The sequence below is a fragment of the Aulonocara stuartgranti genome (assembly GCF_965226115.1).
Source record: "Aulonocara stuartgranti genome assembly, chromosome: 18".
NCBI classification, from domain to species: Eukaryota; Metazoa; Chordata; class Actinopteri; order Cichliformes; family Cichlidae; genus Aulonocara; species Aulonocara stuartgranti.
In genome coordinates this window covers 28886312-28910893 of record NC_138954.1, presented here as the reverse complement: position 1 = coordinate 28910893, position 24582 = coordinate 28886312, and the positions used below count along the sequence as shown (strand labels likewise).

The window sequence follows — 24582 nt, the reverse complement described above, 5'->3', positions numbered from 1 at the left end:
TATGGATGCTGTCACAGCGGGGTGCGCCGGTGTGAAGATGAGGTGGACGCAGAAGCAGACACGTTGGAGACAAAACTACGTTTCAAAAATAAAGCGAGCCTTTATTTGGCTGACAGAATAAATAAACAAACAAAACGGCAAACAAGACTATGCCTTTTTAAACTATGACCTTGACAAGGAAACCATGGGGGGTATATGCAGACGACATGACACTGAACACGGAGACTGAGGACTTAAATACACACATGAGGTGATTAGGGGAAGTGGCGTCACATGAGGACACAGCTGACTAGAATAAAACATAATGACAGGATACAATGAGCAAAGAACACCAGACTCTTTCAAAATAAAACAGGAACCATAATAAGACACAGACATGAGATGAACTTTTAAACCAAAAAACAGACGACAGACTTGAAACATGACAGGTAGACACACTAAACAACAATGGGAACCTACCACAGGCATAACTGAGAATACACTGAGGACAAGAACATGTAGTGAACAGAAACAGATGCAAAGAGTAACCTAAACTAAACCAATAACTCAAAGCAACCTGATAACGCAAGAAATAAAGCTCCTTATAATATGCCTAGGAACACAAATATAATAACCTCAAAACAGACACATATAAAACTGACCAATGACTATCTGTTACATGGAGTAAAAGCAGTGGATGAACATCTGAAATAACTGCTGACAAATGTACGGTTAACTGCCAATACATTTGGAAATGTCAAACTTAAAGTTTTACACATCCAGTTGAAGAAGAGTTTAATTTGGGAATGGGTTTAACTGTCCATCTGACAGGGCTGTGGGGGTATGTTGGATGAAAAAGGTTGGGAACCACTGATGTACATCAAACAATAAGAAACTCCTATCTATCTGTAACCCATTCAAACAGCGGGAAGCTGCAGATTTCAGCAAGGCCCCGCAGGGTCCATCTTGGCATCACGTCTGTCTCCTACATCCTACAAAGTTTACTTTGTATCCCTTCTGCTCACAGACTGATCATCTGTTTACCCAATATGGCGAGGTATATTTATGATTTATAAGAATGCCGTAAACCGTCTCGGGAGAGCTTAGTTTGGCCTTGCCTGCCTTTATGTATAAGGGATGAGAATGCAGGACTGAGGCGATTCGTTTTGCACCCCTGAGGCAGAGTAGTTTACCCACCGCCGTTTTTCTGACACAGACCGTATAGTAGATGGAGCCACTTATCATATCTTGGGGGAGATGACTTGCTGGCCCATTTCCAGCTGTGTTTTTGAGGATCCCAGGGAGAATAGGGTCAAGAGTGTGGTGAGGGCAGGAGAGGGTGGCAAAAAAAAAAAACCTCAGGGAGCATGTTCACTTGGCTGCTCAGGGATCCTCAAAGGGTTAGGGTGGGGATTGTAAATGTTCAGCCAAGTGGACATCAATGTAGTTCTGCAGTAGCGGGGGAAAAGGGATTTTAAGAGACTCTTGAAGAGTGCTCTTATCTGTCCAATTCATTTCCAAGAATCCATTTTTATGGCCTAGAGTTTGAGGCAGGATTTGCCCATGTATACCACAGGAGGCAGGGTAAATGAAAGAAAAAAACAAAGAGAAACACACACACACTCGCATTAATGTGAGATAGCTAGCAATGGCCTGCCACACCCTGTTGAGGATGTAGCGCTCACAGTCCAGCGACTCCATTCATCAAGCTCGACAGAGAGAAAAAGAGTGCTGCAGAGGGAAGGAAGGAAGAAGTAAACAGGGACTGGGAGGTGAAAGGTATCTTTGCAAGACAACACCACAACGACTGAGCGCACAGGAACGACAGCAGGTAAAGCCAGGTAAGCACAAAACAGACGGCAAGCGAGGAAGCACTGATGGAAGGAAAGGAAAGAAGGGAAAGGTTTAGACGCTGCTGAGAAGGTTCCCATTAACATGGAAATCACTTCCTCTTCTCCGGCTCTCCATGGCTCACTGATGGCTCGGCAAAAAGAGAATGGCTTTAGCTCCTATTATTCTGCGTGAGGGGGCACACTGCCAGGTCAGATGAAAAAGTAATGCAGAAAATAAAAAAATAAAAAAAACTGTCAAGGCAGTCTCTTTGCGTCCTGTCGCCTTGCAATTTTTGTGCTTTCCCTGCGAGCAAAGGGCCCGGGAGTTGCTGGAAAAGGTGTGATGGATTCACCTAATTTCCACAGAAGCCAGAGCTGATACACAAACTAACAAAAAGGAAGCAGGGACAGGAAAAGGCCCTGTTTGGGGAGTTTAATTAAGTTTTAAATTTCCAAGTTTCTCCTCTTGCGATGGCAGGAAAAGTGTGGAGAATGTAAGAGCCTCTCGGGCCGGATTGCCTACATGTAGGTCTTTTGGAAACCTCGTGTTGTATAGGATGATTACTGCGCAATGAATCTCTGCTCAGAGGCTCTGTTGGCTGCACGGGATTGCTTCAGAAAAGCTCATCAGGGGGAAGCTCTGCCTGCTGATTCCTCACAGGAGCTGCCAATTTGATGTGGTTCTAATGTCAGCGTAAAGCCTCATTTGCTGTGCATGTATATGTGAGGAAGAACAAGAGAGTGCAAGAGAGGGGAAAAAAGGGGGGTAAAATGAAAAAAAAGAAAGCCACTACCAACAAGGCCAGCTGACCCTGATACTTTAACGCTCACGCAAACTGCTGGGCGCATGGCACGCACACGCATGAACAGGTAACGTGCAGGCGATGCGGTTAGTGGGCTGCAGCAGAATTCATACCCACGCAGGGTGAAAGCCTAGAGGAATCTATCCAAGCAGAGCTCTGTACTGTGCCACCATTGACTCCAGGGCACTGCAATGGCAGGCCTAATTGTGCGTTGTGATATGAGGGAGCCATTTCAGGAAAAGGCTTTTCATGTCTCGGCGCTATCTCACACCCTTGAGCTGGCTGCATATACGGAGTGTTTTTTCTTTTTTTTTTTGCTTAAGCGCTGCACTGCATGTGCCATTGTACGTGTTAGTGAGCAAGTGCGTACGTGTGAATTCTCCAAGAAGGTCTTAAAACACATATAATCAGCTAAAAACAGGGTTCCCCCTCGTATCTTCCACCCAAATCCAGCTGAATCAGGCGCCTCGCAGCTCGAGGACAGCGAAGCCTCCAGAGGACAAGAAACAACGGAGAAAAAAAAGATGCTGAGAGCTGCTTGTGCAAACAGACTAATGTTTCATCACTGCTCTTTATATCAGTCCATGGGCACACAATAGTATTTCCAACTTAGTCTCAACAATTAAAAGCTGTGAGTTAAAGGCCGCTTCAGTACGCACAGCTTTCAACAAAATCCAGTAATCCAGCCCTAAACTCGTCATATAAACTGCAGAGAAACGCACATGTGTACGTTAACAGCTGCAGGCACATCTGTGTGTCTGCATCGCAGCTCCTAAACACATCAGTGAAAACCTGCTTCATTTCATTTCCCAGCATCGCTTCTGCTCTGCGTGAGCTGAAGGGATTTTTAGTTAGCCTGATTATCACTGTCGCCACAAAACCATTTGCTTTTACGCCCCTCTTTCCTCTCCCCGTCTCCATCCCTCCGTTCTGTCGTCTCCCTCCTCCCTCCTTCACGCTTTGGTGAACTTGCCCCCAGGACTTGCTTTCATGCATTCTAAAGAGTGGCGGCTTCGTGTCTTTATCGTCCCAGTCCAAACAATGGGAGACGTCAGCACGTGGGTGGCGATCATTGGACAGTGCGACGGGGACGGGGGCGGCCGCGTTGGACCGGATTGGCCTGCGCGTGTGTCCCCTAACTCTGATGAGCCCATTACTAGTCCACAAAATGCACATTAGTCATGGCATTTAACTAAATTCATTATCGATGCCCTATTGAAGGGGACGTGTGTTATTTTCGATATGCATTAGATTGCGCTGAATGTGATTGGACTGCTAAGAAGATAAGAAGAGAAAATGATGTTGGCTCATGCCAGCTGGTTTCACTGTTACATACAAATCACAAATTCTAACCTGCACCACCCTCCCTCATGTTCTCCTTATGTTATTTTTTAAAGATTAATACTGTGCGAATAATTCTTCATGATTAAACTTTGATGACCAACATTAACCCCAGGCGAGGAATTTATTGCTTGGTGGGGACGGCAAATGTTCATTAACAGTAGCCACAGTACCGGTAGTTTACGGTGGGACTGTGAAAGTGAATGGTTTGACGAGTGGGATTTCTCAGCACAGACACTTTCTGCCACAATGACTAAAAATGATTGTGCGCTGAGGGTGTTTTAAAACAGGAACAGATGGGAGAGTGTGTGATAAGGGACACAAGGGTACCGGGTGTGTGAAGAGCACACACTGAGAGCGAGTGGGAGTCAGGAGTGTGTCCGTATGCGTGCGCGCGTGCGCCTGTGTGTGTCTGCGTGCGCTGGCAGGCAGGGATGTGTGCACGTCTCTGGGTCTGACAGGAGATGACAACGTCTGTCACTTGTGTGCGATCCCGTCTCCTAACCTCTGACTGATCGCGCAAGCGCGTGGGCGCGTGCACAAACACGAGCGCAGGTATCAGAGGCCGAAAAGCATTAACAACTGCAGGAGGAGCTCGAGCCACAGATAAAGAACACACGCACAGGTTAAGCCATTGTGTCAATCTGTGTGTACACGTTTAGCTCGCCCACTCATCCCCCTTTGTTGTCCTTACGCCTCTTTTTTGGTTTTTGCGCGTCTCATTCTCACTAAAGGACATAATACCCTTTTTAATGCCTACCGATTCCCTCCATTTCAATTACACCCCCGCGCCCGTACTTGCACATTTGTCTCCTTGTCTCCTCAGCCTCTCTGTGGTTTCCTCTACATTCTCTGAGCCATTTCTCACCCACTCCCCGTTCGCTCCCTCCTGTTGTCTCACTCCTTTGACAACTTTATCGCACCTTCCTCAGCGTCTCCATCTTTCTCTTTTTCTCCTCTCTTTCAGGAAAAAAAGGGCGCTCTTGAACATATACGCACACCGAGTTTTGTATTCACTCGCACACACACACCTCCCCGTTCTCTCTTTCTGTCTCCTCCCATTCACACTCTCTCTATTACATCCGAGCTCTCCAGGGAAATGAATTAGTAATATTTATGATGAAGCCTTCTCCGAACTACTCCCTCTATCGCTCCTTCTCCCTCTGTCTCTTCTCCCCGGTGCATAAAATGACACTGATCTTATTGGCGCTACCTATGTAGTCATCTGTCAGCTCATCTATCTTTCCATCCATCAAACTGCTGGGAGAGTGATGGCTCCCTCAACGTTTTTATGTGGCACCGTTGGCAAGCCAAGGTTGTTTGGAAACCACATAAAAACAGGAAAGCGGCACCTGAGCCTCCGTCTGTGGAGTTGTCACCGTGCAGAGTTGTAGCTGCTCATGCCCAGTACATTTCAGAAAGCACAAGTTATGCGTCTCCGGACGCATTTGGGAATTTCTATGAGTCTGCTGCTCCAAGCGTTACAAGATTCTGAATCAATGTTTTGCCCTTTGACAGCCGACAGACGTATTCGAGGTGGTAGAATTGGTGTACAGATAGGATTGGGCCAGATCAAATGAAATGCTGACATTTCACCGAGAAGACGCATACACAGAGTGACATTTCACTTTCAGTTTTTTTAAGTGGTCCTGATTTCAAATGTGGTTTTGAATCATTTTTGATGTCGATCACTTAATAAAGTAGATTTTGATTATTTGCCCCACTCTTTGACATGCTTTAATTGTTCTCAATCTGCTTTTAAAGCCCTGGCTCTGAAATGCAAGCCCCTTTCTTTTAGCCCACAGTGCTATACGCACATTTTAAAGTGTTTATCTATTCAATAGCTTTAGCACTACGTTTGCATGAAATGTTATAGTACGGCGTAACATAATTACAACAGCTAGGACCAATAAGGACTACGACAGAGTTTCTTATCGTGATCTCATAATTCTAAATTAGTATGATGAGGACAAACTAAAGCAATGTGAGGAAAGCGATTAGGCTTTGTGAAAAGCCCGAGGACTTTACTGAATGTATTTCATTAACAAGAAATGCGCAGACCCAAGAGGAACCTTCCTATGTTATGTTTGAGGATGTTTTTTAAAAAGAGTTTAAAAAAAAGTTAAGAGGTGACCAATCAAACCTTTTTTTTTTAAACAGTACAGTATTCATTAGTTAAGATTTCTCTAAAGCAAGGTCTCTTAGTGGCTTTCACAATATGTTTCCACTATACTGTTTAATTTTTTATCACAGGGCTCAGCTTTTTATTCATATTCTCTCCTTTTTGATTTCTTTATCGATATATATAACTTGAGTAAAAAATGTAGTCAATTCCATCTGCTGGCAAGGATTTTGTGATTAATTGTTGAAGCCTCCTGAAGAGCTTTTAGTAAATTCAGGATGGGGGGGTGAGAGATTTCTCAAATGACTTTATCCAAGGTCAAAAATGAGATCTCAAGCTTAAACTCAACCCAGCACAAGTGAGACATCCAGACGCTTGCAAGTAGACCTTGAATTGTGTATATATTGTCAATATATCCTATATAATTCCATAAATAATCACAGGGAACCTGAGGCTACCTTCCACTTCCATTTCAAATACACAAGTTAGTTGATAAAAATTTAGCAGGTGAGATCAAAGTGCAGAGCTCCCAAAGCTGCATTTGTGCCGGGAAGATAAACGTTACATCTTATACAGTGTAATGTGCACCTATAAATACTTTACGCACATACATGACCAAGTTACATGAATACAGTAAAACAGTGTCCTCAGCTAACATTATGGCAGAAGTCTGATCTGTCAAAAGCACAAAGGCCGTGTTAGTGTATAACACTCTGATCTTAACTGGGTCGCTGCTAATATTAAGTCCATCAATATGTGATTATTATAATGAAATGAAATGATCCCCGTTTTCCATCTAACATTCATCTCTGTGTTTTCTAATACACTGCAGTTTTCTAATGCAACAGGCAGAACTGGGTCATGTTTATTTTTGTGTTCTTGAGATGTCAGGTGTTTGCACATCTTTGCTTTCCTTTTCTTTGTTCTGTCTTTTATGTGTCATTTTCTCAGGTGTAGAAAATGCTACAGGGCGATATTAGCATTTAATTTTGATAGCGTGTGTGAAAGGTTTTTTAAAACAAAATGAGGTTGAAAAGGTAAAGGTTGGATGATTTTGATAAAGTTTTAAAAGTTTAATATTTTTTTTAAAGGCTTTAAGAAAAAAAAGGGCATCTTAAAATTTTAACCATGTTTCCCTCCCTTATCGAGCGGTAGGACTTAATATGTGTTACGTGTTAATAAATAAAGTGGTCATCTTATTTTTAGGTACTCTTCCAGCCGTTGAGCTAGCCTCTTTTTCAATTTATCCTAGGGAGAATTCAGCTTGGAGTACACACAGCCATAAATTATTCAGCTATAGTAAACATGGGAAAACATGTCTGAATAAATGACTACATGGAAACAAGGGTATGAAATTTCAAATCAGCCCTCAAACAACACCACTATGGTCCTGCTACAAATTATATGAAGCTGTGAAAGCCCTATCGTCTTTGCCGGATTTCCAGAAGAGTAGAAAGTCATTTACTATAGCAGTCCTGAAGCGGGGTGACAGATAGTTAATTATTTGCGTTTGATACCCAGTACCCATGTTTACTTTCACACAATTACTCATCCATGTATTCCACTTTGCACCGGCATAATTAACAGCTTAATCAGGAAAAGAGCTGATGTGAAATGAGACAGTAACAGACAGCCGTCTGGCTTGTTAACGACGCGTCGCTGAAAACAAACATTTTTCAGTTTACTTGTGTCATAAAAAGCAGACCCGCTGAGAAGCGGGTATTCCCAGTATTAACACTTCTAAGTGGAATCATGTTTCTGGGATAAAACTTCTATAACTCTGAATTTGTGTCAGGAGGCTACAGAAAAGGATTTCTCGCTGCTTTTGCGTTGTTGCCGTACACAGCTGTTCAAAAAGCGCTTTTTCTTTAACAATTTGATATGGATGGGTCTAAAATTAAAAGCCTTCCCTGCACCAAAGAACTAAAATCTAACAGAAACAAGGTCCTGTCCAAATACATTTGGAGCACAATGCATGTTATTTGATAAAGAGTGTTTAGAGCGTTATGTTTGCCAGTGAAGCATCTGAAAATATCCCACAATCTCCACTAATCATTTAGACAAAAAACCTCCAATCTGCACCGTAGCCTACTTTCCCTTTGCTATACTGCCTCCTCCGGGCACAAGAAATCCCCCGATGGCTTTCAAAACTGAACACACAACAAACCCACTTAGTTCCTAAAATCATGTTTTGGATAGTGAGAAATTCAAGGGCTCTGTGAAGAGACGAGCCCACAAAGCAGGCTGGTTTTTTTCCTTCTTGTTAAGGCTATAATGTACAGCCAATACCTGGTTCATACGTACCAGTGTAATCCTCTCCCTTTGCTAAATGCCACAAGGAATAAGCAGTGTTGACCTTGGGAGACGCGGGAGCCGGATTTGAGGGTGTCTTTTTAAAAGCCTGGGTGTGTAATTGAGTAGAGCGGCGGGGTAGCAGGCTTTGATGGTGTTCGCGCAAGCACAAGAGAGCATGAGTGCGTGAGGGGGAAGAAAAAAAAGGCAAGCAGAGGCTCAGGGATACACAGAGACATACAGAAAAACGTAGGAATATGTGGACTGTTTGCACACCGAGACACACACACAAATTCTCTAGGTTACGTGTAGGTTAACATCAGTGCATTCAGCAAAGCAAACTCATACAGGGAGTCATCAGAAGAACATGAGGAGGTAACAGCCAACAGATTTTGGTGTACGGTGAAGGTTTAAAGGTGCTACCAGCACCGTGAGACTCCTCATCACCCACAAAGATCAAAACAGGGCCCAGCTTTCCTCCAAGAAGCCCTCCAGGCCTCAGGTCCAAAACACCATCCTTGATGGAGGTTCAGCTCAGTTAGCAAATCTGCTACTCCAGTACATCATTACCCCAATTTTGGCAAAGCTTTTATCAAATAGCACATCACCCTGTGCAAGTAATGCATGTGGAACGTAGACTGATCCAACAGTTGCACAGGTTGTGGGAGTAGTGCTGCAGTTTGTTTCTATTGTTTTAACTTGCTGCTTACCCTTGGTTTCATTCACCGGTTAGATTCAGCCACTAAAAACTAACTGATTAACTTCGAAACAGGTCGTTGTTTAGGTTAAAACATGTCTTTGTACACTGAAAAATTGCATTTACCAAATGGGTTTGGATGTGAGACCAAGGAGTACTTTAAAGTGTTCATATTTGATGAGATATTTGATGGCTGTCACAAAAGAGAAGTATTTGAGACTCCAGCAGGGAGACCTGGCTAAAGGGACAGGTGCGTGTCACTGCTCTACATTCACTAAGAACATATTGTGGATTTACTCACTGCTCATTAAAAAAAGAAGACCAGGTGGTGCTATAACAGAGGCTGTTACACAGCTTAGAACGTGCTACTTGGGAAGCATATGAGTAAGCCATCAGTTATTCTACATTACCTCAAATGACACTGAAGCTAACGTAGCAAGCTAAGCTACAAAAGCCTTTCAAAAATATTACATTTTAAGCTACGTTTAAAACAAATTACTTTAAATGAACCAAATTGGTGAATAAAAGTATCAGTGAAACAGATCTGCAGTTCATTTAAATTCTGAATTTAACAAGAGGTGCTCTCACAGCTCCAAAACCTTGGCAATTTGGCAACAAAAACAATGAAACTCATGAATTTTTCAAAGCACAGTCATGGCACAGACCAAGTCTCAAGCTCCTGAGTCTGTTTTCCTTTGCTCCCGTGTTAGACCTCATTCCAAGAATTGGTACATGATGTCACTGTCAAATGGAAGCGGTTCTGTCGGCTTTACCTGCATAACCGTATTCGGTGATGGAGTCATGCATGCATCTCGAGTTTTCCATCAGATTTTAGCTGAAAGCTTCCCTGTGCTTGAGCATCGGAAATGCTCTACAGCTCCTGTGGTTTCTGATACACTACGGCACTTTCACCCCATGCTGTTTGATTTAGAAAACAGTGACTTTTTCAGCACAGCACAGAGAAATGCAAACTAGTTATACTGCTACTAAGATTGTAACTCCATCTAAACTCTAAACACACTGTTATGATCAGCATACATATCGACAGCTGTTATTGATAAATAAAATGTCTAAATATTACCAGGAAATATTAAAATCCCACTACCATGTGAGCTAAAATCCTTATTCTGACAACGAAATTATATGAAATCCGTTTAATTATAAGTTTCTGACTCAGTGACTTGTATGAAAACTGGGAGAAGCTCAACAACAAGCAATTGCTGTATCTTTCAAACTTAATGCCTGAGTACGCTTGGTTCAGTCACACATTTAAAATGACTTTGCCTTGAATTTCATTTATAGAAAAGAATTTCAAATTGTAGTCGCGCCTATTTTACAACAGCCTTCAGATCACACCAAAGCTCCAAAGTTCTAATGAAAAGAAAAAACGTGTAAGAATGCAATTGCTATGCCACAGATGCTTTATGCTGTTATTTTTTATCTATCTATCTATCTATCTATCTATCTATCTATCTATCTATCTATCTATCTATCTATCTATCTATCTATCTATCTATTGCTAAGAAAATGGGAAATATGGATCAACCGAAGGCCAAGATGCATCTCTCAGTTCTTGTTTCAGGTCTTTGCTGAATTTTTTAATACCTCTTAAGGACATGACTGTCACATACAGTTGATCTGTTTTAGATCGATTCTTTTGTCCTCCACTTGAGCAGTTCCTTCTGATTTTTTTATTTACACTATGCTGAGATACGCCAAGTATTCAGCTAATAGTTCTTGTTACCAAAATACTGCTTTATATTTGTCAAACTATGATAGATTCTTGGTACATTTTTATAGATGCAACTGAAGAAACTGTTACACATTAAATGCTTTTATTAGAGGCTAAGAGTAACAGAGTGCCTAAAGATCCATCATCTATCCTACAGATACAATATAAAATGGGTTCTTTGCCAAGTTGTCTTTGATGTATAGACAGAAAACTGGCTCACTACTTGAGTGATGTTTCTTTTTTCAGGCTTTGATGATTCATATCTCAGCATTATAAGTGATAGCACATATTATTAAATAAATACATAAACCTTCTAAAAATGGTCAGTATAAGGACTGGACTGAAAATGAGTGGAAATCAGCAAATATCCAAAGAAAAACTTTGAAAGACCCCCAGAAAGCTGAAGGGCTACTGATCAAGACCATTTTAAAAAATTGTAAGAAAGTCAAGGTCCTTGGAAGTAAACTATGCATAGTACTGTATGGTTCCTACCAGCTCCTCTACAGCAGTCATACAAAAGTGATTTCCCAACTCCTGTCCTCGTCACTTTAATTGGAAGAAGGTCAGCAATTAAACTGGAGGAGACGGAGCTGCTTAGAGGAGAAATGGCAGAAAGGACGACCTTAAGTAAAATACGAGGAGAACCCTGGCGACCAAGGCCACATGATTCTCTTGATCATTCACAGGAGGCCTAACTAGCTTGTCCTTTCGAGGGTATGAAAGAACACACCTACCATTCTTTTGGTGACATACCAAAGAAGAGAATTAATTAATCCCAGCCTGTCTTATTCACATCAGTCTAGTACACGAAGAAGAAGATCTGCCTCCTATTTGGAAGAATGATTAACATTATAATCGCCAACAGGACAATATCTAATAACCCGTCTTGATTACATCATCTTCACCATTATGCCAACCGCTAATTTGGTCTATATTTTGTTTAATCCACAAGAGTAAATTTTAATTTGATTTCATTTATCAAAAACATATTTCATAGACTGCAAGTGCGAAAGACCTATCACATCTATGATTTTTACTAAAACGATGTCATGATTGCAAACAGTGTAATTCAATTAACCATATTCAAAGTTATTAGGAAGCCAATTAGGGTTTCCTACATTGACGTGCTGTCAGATATAATCTGACAGTGTAGCTGCTGTTGGAAATAGCAGCCGATCTATCATAGCAGAGGCAAGCTAAATCCATGGCTGAATGTTTGATGAGGTACTTTGCAGCCCTGCAGGAATCTCCTCTGCCTGACTGCCGCTGTGAAAATCCTGACAGGACCTGCAGGTCAGAAAGGTCCAACAACTCTTCTGCCTTCTGGTGCAAAACAAACATGGTGTTTATGCTGTTATGCAGCTCAGTGTTTGTTTTCTCTTCATCCCTTCCCTATATCGGAAGCTAGAAACTTTACACAGGCATAACAAAATGATTAAAAGTACACACAGTTATTTTACACTGGCTGATGGCTCCACTGTTCTTGCACGGCGTGTGCTCTCGTGAGCAGTGGGCAGTATGTACAGTTAGCGTGCATGTATGTGGGATGTGATGCACTCTCTGCAGCAGTAATTTTCCCCAGACTGCTGCCTCTCTATTCCTGTTCTATATTTTATTTGGTAGCGGTATAAGCTGCTGAGTTACTCACTCTGTGTGAAGCGTGGTGGGTTGTCATTAACATCGGTAAGCCTGACGGTTACAGTGGTGGTCCCAGATAATCCTCCTAGGTGCCCCCCCATGTCTTTAGCCTGAAGCACCACCAGGTACTGGTCCTGGGTCTCCCTGTCCATATCGGGTACAGCTGTTCGTAGAATACCTGGAGAAAACACACACATAGGGTAGCATCACAAGGACCATGAACCTTGGTTTCTACCACTTGGCAACAAATGATCACAATACATCTGCGTGAGACTGAAACTCTTTTGTGATCAATATTTATAACTTTATGATTAACTGAACTTTCTGGCTTTAAAAATATACTTTCTGGCCTGCGCTCTGTTTTGGAAGAAAATCTCTCTGCACAGCAGGACCTCATCCTGCTCTCTTCACATCTATAACTTCCTTACAATCTTCTTACTCTCAGATAAAATATTGCAGTCACACCTTTGGTATGTGGATCTATCTGTTACACATTTGAAGGTACCACTTTCTAATTAGGCACAGCTTTCCGAGTTTACAGTTAATTTGACTGTTTGCAGTAAAATCCACATGCTGTGATCAGTCTTTAAGAATTGCATTAATGTAATAAGTCTTTATTGACGACTGAGTCAGAACCGCCAATAGATCTGACAAGAACTAAATGTCCTATGAAGTGGTAAATTAATAAACAGACACCGTAACCTTTTATTAATGACTTATTAACATTTATAACAACAGATCTGACTTCCCGTTATGAACTGAGAAAGTCATGACCCTTTATTAAAGACTTCATCAGCACCGCAGTTACACATGTGAGGAAGTCATTAATGAAAGGTCATTCTTGATTTCCAGTATGCCATTTAGCCTTCAGGTATAAATGTTAACAAGTTGTTATATAACACAGTTTGGTCCTGATGGTCTGCAACCCTTATTTATAAATCTAAGTACTGGTTATTCCATTAGAGTCACATAAAAACTAATTAGCAGTGTTGCCAGTTTTGAAAAGTACACATTCCCGCAAACTTAAACAATGTACATGCAAAATGAAACAAATGTATCACAAAAAGGTCACAAGCCAGCAGAAAAATACCACTCAGTTGATTTTATTGCAAAAGAATGTCCACTTGTTAACAGGTCATACATAACACCCAAAAATAAAACAACCCACTTTTTATGTGAAAGGGCAAGAATGTCAGCTCTGGCTTTCTATAAAATGCTTGGTCACAGTGATGTATTCCTCAGGCTCAGATTTGTGAGATTTATCCATGATGACGTCGCCCTGTGAGCACGACACAACCACAGTCCTGTTGCACGAGCACTGAAAAAAATGTCAAGTGTGTGCCGCCTGAGGAATGCACTGCCTGTATATTCCTTCACAGCAGTCAAGATGAAATAAAATGGGTTGGGAATTGTCAAATGTTGCTCACTTGTAGCAGAGAATGACAAAATCAACACTCACTTTCTTCCTTTACAGCCGCTAATCATTTGTAGTTTTATGTAGTTAGCTATAAAAAATAGTATTACAGTAAATGGACCGCTTGAATCCCCCATGCAAATATTAATGCAGGCAAACTACCATCAGGCCTCTGCAAAATATAGGTAACGTGCTAGATTAATTACTAATTTCTGAATTATTCATGCACCCTCTGTAAATCAGGTGGGCTAACCCGTGCAAGTTTATTTTGTATATTTTGCAGATAAATACAGTCATGTGAAAACAATGTTTTCATAGGACTCTATGCAGTCCTGTGAAAAACATCATCAGAGCTTCCATAGAAATTAAGAGGGTAAGTAACAGCTTGGTGCTGCTAATCAAATGAACATTGGTAACTAATCATTGGCACCTCTGTAACTGTTTTGGCAGTTTGCTGGTCTGGAGCATTGAGCTTAATGCAATGCTACAATCTTCCCAGGAGTGTCTGCTGGACAGATGAGATCAAAGCAGAGCCTTTTGGCCAAGACACACAGGACTGCACTTGGAGCAAACCAAGCATTGCATATCAACACAAACACTTGTTAAGCATGGTGGTGGAGGGTTGATGATTTGGGCTTGTTTTCCAACCACAGGACCTGGGCACCTTTTGGTCATTGAGTTAACCATGAACTACTCTTTATATCAAAGTATTCTGGAGCCAAATGTTGTCCAAAACTGGGTCATGCAATCAGGCAATGATCCCAAGCGAAGCAGTAAATCTAAAACAGAATAGCATTAAGGTGTTGCAATGAGCCGGTCAAAGTTTGGATCTTAATCTGACTGAAATGTTGCAGTGGGACTTTAAGCTGTGCATAAACAAATAATGCTGCAAAGAGGAGTGGGCCAAAATGTCTCCACAATGATCTGTGAGACAGATAAAATCATCCAGCTGCTGCTTAAGGTAGTTTTACAAACTATTGAATCACAAGCCGTATTTAATTTCTCACAGGACTGCACAGAGCCCTATGAAAACATTCTTTTCACTTGACTGTATGTGTAACTATTCTCATAAATGATTAATTTAAAAGTCCTGACATCCACCAATCAAGTTACTTTTACAATGCACTGAAATCAATTGGGTAAGGTTCTGTTATGTGTGTAGAAGGTTTAGACACCAACAAGTGAGCTTTAAAACAAATAAGGTAAAAAAAACAAAACAATAAAAAAGTAGAGGAAAGCACAAAGAACAACCTGGGAACATGAGGAGAAGTGGAGGGCAAACAGATGGACGGACAACTGACCGAGGGAGAGAGAAAACTGTCAAGCGCACAAAAAAGTAAAAGATATCAAAGCAAAACAAACAAAAAAAAAAACTATGAAAGTACGAAAAACTAACACGGAGACAAACAGGAGGGCAGAGACAGAGGAGCATGGCCGACGCGGTGAAAGGAAAACATCAGGAAACACAAGAAATGATATCAAATTCATTCAAACTTTACACAAACAGCATGGCAGCACCTTCAACAAATAAACTTGCTTTAATTTTAGATGGTGGCATCTCTGTTGGTACGGTGGTTTACTCATCCTTCCCATGACAACAGAACTGTAATTTTACTGGTGTACTTAAACAACAGACCAGTTTATGGCGTATAAAATTCAGCTTACGACACAATAAACTGTAAAGTTACCACTTATAGCAGTTGTTTTATCATTTCCAAAGCAATCCTCAATTTGTTTCTGTGTTAAAAGCCCGTAATTTGAGTTTAATCGGAGTGTTTTTAAAGTTCTGCTTTGCCCTTTCACAGCCTATTGGACGATATCGACGTGCGCCGTCACCGAGCTGCTTTTCCTGACAATGTGGCAGTTTTTCTGACATTTTGGAGACACTCACTTTCCATTTGACAGCTACAATATATAACTTAATGTCCCGTTGAAGGCGCACAGAAACACACGTACATAAACAGATATGTGAAAAGGGGGCTCATCTGGAAAAGACAAATCACCACGCTGCAGCAGATAGACATGCTGACAGAGCATAAAATCACGTTCTGTGTCTCATGCTCTTTAGCGGCACACAAAGACGAATCATTTACTCGCGTTCGACATCGATCACCTCCCCCGTGCAAATGACCTCATTCTGCTACATGTGATTGGATGTTGCACATCAAATTCTGCCCGCTCTCGCCCAACATCAACCAAAAAACACCGGCCTGGATGACTTGGCAGCTCAAGGTGAATCACATTCAGCCTGGGCTGCTTTTGAATGCTAACGAACGAACAGGCAGAAATATGTCGAGCTTTCTGAGCAGAATTCATAAACAAACAAAGTAAATGTATGAGCGAACGCGCTCGCCTCCGAGTGCACATTCTGAAAAAGACCCTCGGTGATGGAACCGACGAGAAATGGGGGGTGATTGAAAAGAGGGAGATAGGGAGTCGAGAAGAGGAGAGCGGACATGTTCGGAATGCTGAAGCTCTTCTGAAAGCACAGTGTCACGGCTAATACACACTGTGTGGAATTAGGCTTATATTTCAAAGAGTCCTGCAGCTCCCTTTGGTTATTTGAGAGGTCCTCACGTGCCGAGGCAATCAATTACCAGGCATTGACATTCAATGAGCAAAACACGAGTGCTGGCCACCTGTGACTGTGTGGGCAAAATAAACGCTCACATGGAGGCTCTCACTTCTACAGGCAGACAGAAAACAAAAATCTGAAAAAGTTAATAGATATGGAGTTTTACTGTGAAACTTAATGTCTCTTCAATGCGCGCTGCCTATCAAAACAGCACCTACAACATCAAGACAGTCAGTGCTCCATTTCTGACTAAACAGAGCTAAAAGTCCCCTCCAAGGTAGACTGCTAAAAAAGTAATCATCATAAAGTTAAATAAATAAATTAATAAATAAAGCGCCCTCCTCCGCCCTCAACCCCTAAACGCTCGACAATAAAACTTTTTGCCCTCAGGTGACGTGTGCGAGACTCCGACGCGGTGACAACAGGCACGCCAGACGCCTTTTTGAAGCCCTTTTGTAATCTGCCCTGCATCAGAGATCATAAGCCTTCGCTGACGTGTGTCTTTAAACGTGTCTTTTTCGCTTTTGCTTCACCCAGAAATAATAATATTAGGCTGTTGTTCGGCACACGCAGCCTGGCGGCGTGAATACATTTCTGCCAGCTCATGCTGGAGCGAACCGCAGAGGGGGAAAGAGGTGGAGGTGGGGGGAGGGGGGGGTGTGCTTGAAAGAGCAAGTGTGTATGTGTTTGATGGGGCACAAGTGGGAAAAGGGGAAGAGAGAAAGATGGATGACTAAGTGTGACAAGAGAATGGGAGTTGCACTGGGGGGGGGAAGTGTTGCTTTCAGTGTGTGTGTGTGTGAGAAAGTCAGAGACATGTTTCTGTACTCATGCATGCAGGTCCACGGGTTCCCCAGTGTTTCACTCCACCTGTGTCTCACACACACCTACACGAACACGTGTGCGTCTCCTTAGGCCGTCACACAGCACAGACATGTCGGGTACTGTGAAGACCGAGCTCAGCTGTTCGCTCCTGAACATCTTGCACGTATGTCGCTTTCCTGCTGCATGCGTGCGTGTTTGCCTTCTGAGATCTGCGCATCTTTTACATTCGTCCGCCCACGTGTGTTACACGCAAACGCACATAAGCACGCTCACCTGTCTGGGGATCGACAGAGAAGTACTGCTGGCCCTGCACCAGTGTGTACACGAGCTTGGCGCTGTTCCCATACGTCGGGTCATCAGCATCTGTCGCCGTCACCTGGATTATAGACGTGCCTGCGGGGAGGGCAGACGAGGAAGGAAGGACAAAAGGGAAATAAAGAAAAGGAGGAAAAAAAGAAGAAGAGAAAGGAAATAAGCAACAAAACAAGCCAGAGCTGGAGCTAAGTAGACAGACTACAGCGGTACTTTAAGAGCATAAGAAAGCATTATATCAAGACAACCTCCACTCTTCTCTCCCACTCCTTCTTTTTCAATCTCTCTCCGTCAGCAGCGTGACAAATAGTTTATCCTTCCCCCCCACCCACCCACACACACACACACACACACACACACACACACACACACTCTCTCTCTTGTCGCTCACCTTCCTCCCCCCCCCAATTCCCTCTGTCTCACTTCATTTCTCTTCATCTCTGTCTCCAATTCCCATTTGCTTCCTCTCTCAATCGGACTGTCTGTCCCTTCAACAGGCCTCTCTCCCTCTCTCACCCTCTCCTAAATCTTCTTTCTACGGCTGTTGCTGAGTCAATTTGCCAGGAAATTTTTTGTGGGGTATATTTTCAACAAAAAATGAAACTATATGAATATATGAAGCGTAAACACTTTTCATATATCATGTATTTGTATGGTGCATGTCTGTATTTATACAGAAGTGTATGGGGAATGACTTCTTCCAACGGTACTCAGAGGCAGATGAGATGGAGGAGGAAGACGTGGATTTGAGGGAGCAGCTTCTATTCTATATTTGATCAAAGCCTTGAGAGAATCACTATGGAAGAAAAAAAAACAAAAGCCAACCACCACCACCAACAGCAACAACAACAAACGTGCAGTTTAAAGTACGCGTGTGCTTGCGTAGGGAGAGCAGAAAGGGGGCATGAGATCAACCGGTTACTGATCCATTGTGGGTAGTTAAGAATCAGAGCGGTTATTGACAGAAAGCAGATGTAAAGCATGTAAGCGCTGCACCTCAGAGAGCCAAAGACTGATGGGAGAGAGGTTTTGTTTGTTTCAAAGAAGACTTGGGGTCCGTTCTTCGTACCTCGCTTACTACATCCAAGATCAAATCATCGCGCTAACTTTGAGCTCGCTATTCCGGTTCTCCGAACACACCTGTTGTTGACGATTAGTATAGCTGGATGAAGTAATGTGAGATCACTGGGTGGCTTAACAGGGGCTACGCATCGATAGTAGAAACATTGATCGGCAACCCTTTGATTGGTCGGCGAAAATGTCGAAGGAGCGCGCTCTGTATTTTTTGGCAGCAGAGCAAGAACTCTTGATTGAGGGATTTCAGGAGTTTCAGAGTTTAATTAAAACGCAAGGGAACACTGCAAAGGCTGCAAAAGCAAGGAGAGAGGGCTGGCAGAAAGTTGCTGACAAATTAAACTCGTAAGTAATTTAATAATAATAATAATAATGGATTGGATTTATATAGCGCTTTTCAAGGCACCCAAAGCGCTTTACAATGCCACTATTCAGTCACTCTCACATTCATACACTGGTGGAGGCAGCTACGGTTGTAGCCACAGCTGCCCTGCGGCAGACTGACAGAAGCGAGGCTGCCATATCGCGCCATCGGCCCCTCTGGCCAACACCAGTAGGCAGTAGGGTAAATTTATTATATTACACTATATTATATTATATTACATTATATCCTCTTTCACATTAGAGCCACGACAGGACCCACTAGAACATGGGAACAAGTAAAAGTGAAATATAATATTCTACAGAATGGTAATATTTATCACTTGTATTGCTTTTAGTCTCTTGGAAAGAGACCCTGAAATAATCTGTTTGTTTATAACAGCAACCAAGAAAAGGGCAGAGCAAAAAAAGACAGGTGGTGGTCCTGCACCCCCTCGTCAACAAGTTGGTTAAGTAAATAATACCCTCACGGGAAAATCGATATCTCTCTATGAGCACACTGTCGCGCTGAGCTAAAGGATCCTGTCTGTCCCGCAATATACGCTGAATTCTGAAAACTCTCCTTATCAATCTTGCACCTTCCGCAATGGGCTGCTCGCGTATACGGACAGGACATGGCTGCGACAGACTTCCCAAATCCACCTTCGCTTTTATAGCCGTGGTCTCTCATCTTGATTACACGAAGTAATTTACAATTACAACTCTAAAATATGAATTACATCTGAAATAATCAAATACATGAAATAGAATGATTAATAGTACATTTCCCTTTTTTTAGGAAATGACCTGTATGTGTCACGGTCCTGGGTCTCCTGACCCAGCGTTTTTAGTTCTTTGTGATTTTCGTATTATTGTACTTGTGTGTGATTTATTCTATGGCTTCTAGTTTTGATCCCTTGCCCTTCATGTCTCCCTGTGTGCCCCTCTGTGTATCTGTGAGCCCTCGTCTCTCCTTATGTTTTATTCCATGCTTCCCCTGCCCATTATGTCTAAGTTCTCCCCGTGCTCTCTCTTCCCCCTGTGTGCCCTCTATGTATTTATGAGCCCTCGTCCCCTTTCGTGTTTATTCCGTGTCTCCCCTGCCCGTTACGTTGGTGTTCTACTCGTGCTCTCTCTCCTCTGTACTTCCTGTTTCACCTCTCCCGTCAGTGTTCAGTTCACCCCGCCCTGTCTCGTTATGATTATCAGTGTCACCTGTGTTCCCCGTGTGTTCCCACTCCCCTCGTTAACCCTCTGTGTATTTCTGTCTGCGTCTCCCTCTGTTCAGCGTGACGTCGTCCCTCATGTTGTGTGGATCTCCCTGTGTCTCTTCGCGTATGTTAGTTTACTTTTCCCAGTTTAGTTTTGTATTTCCTAGGTTCGGCCATTCCAGCATTAAAGCTGTGATTTTGAGTTCATCCCCGTGTCTGTGAGTTTTGCGTTTGGGTCCTCCTCCTGCCTGCCACACAGCCGAGCCTTGACAGTATGTATCTGTATGGAATCAATAAAAGGATCAAATACTGCATTAACTTTAGTTACATTGATAATATTTATTTATGGAAAAACAGTGGTAAAATATCGCTGTTGCTTTCGTATAAGTGAAGCGGACATACCTGAGTGGCCGCGATCTAATCCTGTTTACATAAAGTAAACCTGCTCCCGAGCAGGTTTACGCTTACGGATCTGTTGCTATGACAGCAAGTCCCGGATGAGCTTTGGAGAACCGAACGATCCAAGATCACGCGAAATCGTCAACAATCAAATCCAGCTAACTTACTTAGCGAGGTACGAAGAACGGACCCTTGGTGTGGATTCAGTTCGTCATGCAGTCGCACATGTAAAAACAAAAGATCATTTTAGTTTGTTACAACTAGGATCTCATTTTATAGCTCTTTTCATCTATAGTAGAAAGCAACGAAGTACATGTACATTTGACATATTTTACTGATGCTTATGCTTTGTCATATTAGCAAAGCTCAAGCTTGGCTGGATGTGTCTTACTTTCTACTTGACTGAACTGGTTTCACAGCAAGAAAATAACATAACATGAGCTTTGAACATACTGCCACAGCATCTCGTGTTTATGGACTTTATAGTTTTGCTTTATTTTGAGTATTTTCTGGTGATTGTATTACTTACTTTCCTGGTTATAGTTCTGTTCATATTGCTGGTTTGTTCCATTTTCAGTTCCTGTTTCTTTAGAGTTTATTTTTCATCCTCTTGTGTCAGTAAATTCGTGTTTGTTTTTCAATTCAGTTATCATGTTTCACTTCCTTCTTTATTTTGATAGTTATTTGTTCTTTGTGCCTTCTTTGAGGTTTCCCCTAGTCTCATTTTCCCTGACTTTACGCACCTGTATGTCCAACCTGGTGTTTAAGTCTGACATAATTAGCCATTTCTGGGTCCAAACTCCGCTTTAAAGTTAAACAAACACTGCGGCATCACCGAGAGTTAAAAACTGTCTAAATCCTTTCATCTTTAATAAAATGATCAGCGTTGCTGCTTTACCAGGTGTAACAATTAAGTTTAACATCCAGGCATCCATGAAAAGAGGATTTATGAAATTTAACAGAGTTAGAAGTTAGCAGGAAGTTAACTTGCTAGCTTCCATCTAAAGATGACACACCATGTTCTGACTGAGAGATTTCTGAAAAATTAAAACGTACAGCTCTGCTATCACTTCCAAAATAAATGAAGACAGAAAACTAAACAGCAGCGATGTTTGTAGTGCTACTGATGTTGGGCTAGCTGATATATAACGATGTGCTACGTGGTGGCGGGCTACAGAGCTATGGTTAGCATAATATAAACACAGTGAACAATTGAGATAATTCATCCACAATATGAAGTTAGTCATTAATATACTGCTGCATGGGCTGGGCTGTAGTTACATTGTAAGGTTTTAAAAACAGAGCTTTAAATTGAACAGTGGTAATAAAAACCAAGAGAGCCCAACAGTGATCATTGCCTTTTTTTCATGGGATGTGTTCAGATTAAATAGAACAAGATACCGAGCATTATAATATGTTAAAATCACAGTAGCCTTAATAAATGCAGAGTAGTTTGGACCCGGAAGCAGGGTTCATACGTTATCACTTAAAGACCAGATTCCCATTATTTTCTTTCTTTAGGATTATTTCTACAGACTAGCATTAAAGGTTCGCTTGAGTTGTGCCCCCCACCCGCCAGAATTTGAGAACCACTGGGCTCAAGTGGAAGCTTCTGGAGGTAAATAAACAAACACGCTTTCAAAGGGCTTCAGACAAAGTTTCGAGTGCATTGATTCAAAAGATTCAAGACCGTTGTTGCCCTCCACAGAAGAGATCACAGCAAGAGCAAGGTATAGTGTGGGAGGTCAGTGATTATGCAAAGGTAGCCTGTAACCAGCTAAAGGTCTTTCTCACATTGGCTAATGTTCATATTCATGAGTTCAAGAGAGCACTGAAATCTGAATCTGTGCATAGCTTGGCTGCAGTGAGAAAGATTCTGCTCTCAAAAAGAGAAGCTTCTGCCTGTCTGTTGTTTTCCAAAGATCACGAGAACAAACCTGAAGGCTTTTGGAATAATGCAACAAATTTTGGTTTAAATAAGACACTTCATGTTTGGAGAAAGAAAGACACAATAATCCAGCATAAGAACCTTATCCCACCTGCAGTTACTGTCATCTGTATCAGTATGATGGTTTAGGTCTGTTTTTCTCCATTTGTGCCAGGTTAGCTTACCTTCAAAAGGGGAAGCAATGAATTCTGAATTCCACCAGCGATTTCTTAAAGAAAATGTCAGGACATTTCCCTGCGAACTGAATTTCAAGAGAAAGTGAGTCATGCAGTAAGACAATGACCCACAGCCAAAGATTAGTGAAAGAAGAATAAAGCCAATGGTTTGGAACGACCAAGTCAAAGTCCTGACCTTAATCCTATAGAAATGTTTTGGAATGAGCTGAAGGAAGCAGGAAACCCGCCAACATCAAACGCTGAAGCTTTTGTTAGAGGAGACGAAATCTCCTCTAAGTACTGATCGATAGTTACCAGAAACATTTAGTGGCGACTACAATTTCTACAAAAGGGGTTCACACAAAGATGCTTTTACTTATCACAAATATATCTTATTGTATCATTTTTAGCAAAAAACTAAAAGACAACTGGTTCGTCTCAATGCATTTTTAAATTTTAAAGGGGTTTGAAGTGAAGCCACACATTACAACCACAATAATAACATAAACTGCTCAGAAAATGAAACAAACAAAGGGAACAGCTTTTATCAGCATCAAGTCATTTAAACTTGTGGGATATTGATCTGGTCAGTTAAGTATCAGAGGGGGGTTGTTAACAAGTTTCATCTGCTTTCGTGTTAATGACATTAACAACAACTGCACTAGAGGGGCAACAATGAGACAAGCCCCAAAACAGGAATGTTTGTACAGGTAGAGGACACTGACATTTTCCCTCCTGATATTTTTGGGCTGTTTTTCACTAGTTTTGCATTTGGCTAGAGTCAGTGTCACTACTGGTAGCATGAGGTGATACCTGGACCCTACAGAGGTTGCACAGGTAGTCCGACTTCTCCAGGATAGCACATGAATACGTGCCATAGCCAACAGGTTTGCTATGTCTCCCGCACAGTCTCAAAAACATGGAGGAGATTACAGGACCGGTATCTGCTCCTTTGTGCAGGGAGGAACAGGATGAGCGCTGCCTGAGCTACAAAATGACCTCCAGCAGGACACTGGTGTGAATGTCTCTGATCAAACAATCAGGAACAGACTTCATGAGGGTGGCCTGAGGGCCTGACATCCTGACTGCTTCTAACATATCGTTTTTGTACTCTCTAGCTTGCCACATCATTATTTTCACTTTGATTTTCTGTGTTTCTGTGAATTCAGCCCTCTGTATGTTGATTTCATTTCCAGTCATCAGTATCCAGCACGACTGTCTTTTCTCACTGAAATCTGATGTGTTTCCAAAGTGTTCCTTTGATTTTTTTTTGACCAGTGCACAAAAATACCAAAAACATCATTTACAGGAACACATTTTATGCTGAATGAGTAGTTTTCTCTGACAAATAGATGTCATTAGATTTTATTTGCAAGCAAACAATCAATAATGTCACTCACAAACCTTCACCGAGTCAGTCGAATGGATTAACGTTTGGTAGAAGCTGCTGGCTAAATACATTTGACAGTTCTGATGTGTTTGTCTAATCAGCTGGACCACTTTTTCCTCTTTCTCCATCTCATCTGGACAGTTATCTTGACAAGTATAATTTTACAGTAAACAGAAATGACTGTGAAGCCGGCAAAAATAACAACCGAGATTAAAGAAACTGGAGTTATACCCGAGAGTTGGCGCGCATTCTAGCAAATGCTTGATTTTTGAGTGTGTTATTTATGTGCTCTACTGTCTTACAATGCAATGCCCAAAGGAAATGAAGTGGCTGCTCAGAGCGGCAAAACATTAAACAAACTGCGCGGAAGTCTGATCTTGGAAATAAGAAAAAAAATGAATTAAATGAAAACCCAACTGTATTTATTTATTTATCCATCTCAGAGTACGGCTCACCCTGCTGTGGCATTTCAAACTCTGTGGG

General features: G+C 41.9%; 1 protein-coding gene across 3 annotated transcripts in view; it reads right to left on the bottom strand.

Moving 5' to 3' along the window:
* cdh24b (cadherin 24, type 2b) overlaps nucleotides 1-24582 on the bottom strand; it is a 160695-nt gene that overhangs the window by 51898 nt on the left and 84215 nt on the right. For all 3 annotated transcript variants that reach the window (XM_082512993.1, XM_082512994.1, XM_082512995.1), the window contains exons 4-5: nucleotides 17524-17643; nucleotides 12447-12614 (exon numbers count right to left, since the gene is read on the bottom strand). In XM_082512993.1, coding sequence (XP_082369119.1) covers nucleotides 12447-12614; nucleotides 17524-17643 — 288 coding nt within the window. The remainder of the gene's footprint in view (nucleotides 1-12446; nucleotides 12615-17523; nucleotides 17644-24582) is intronic.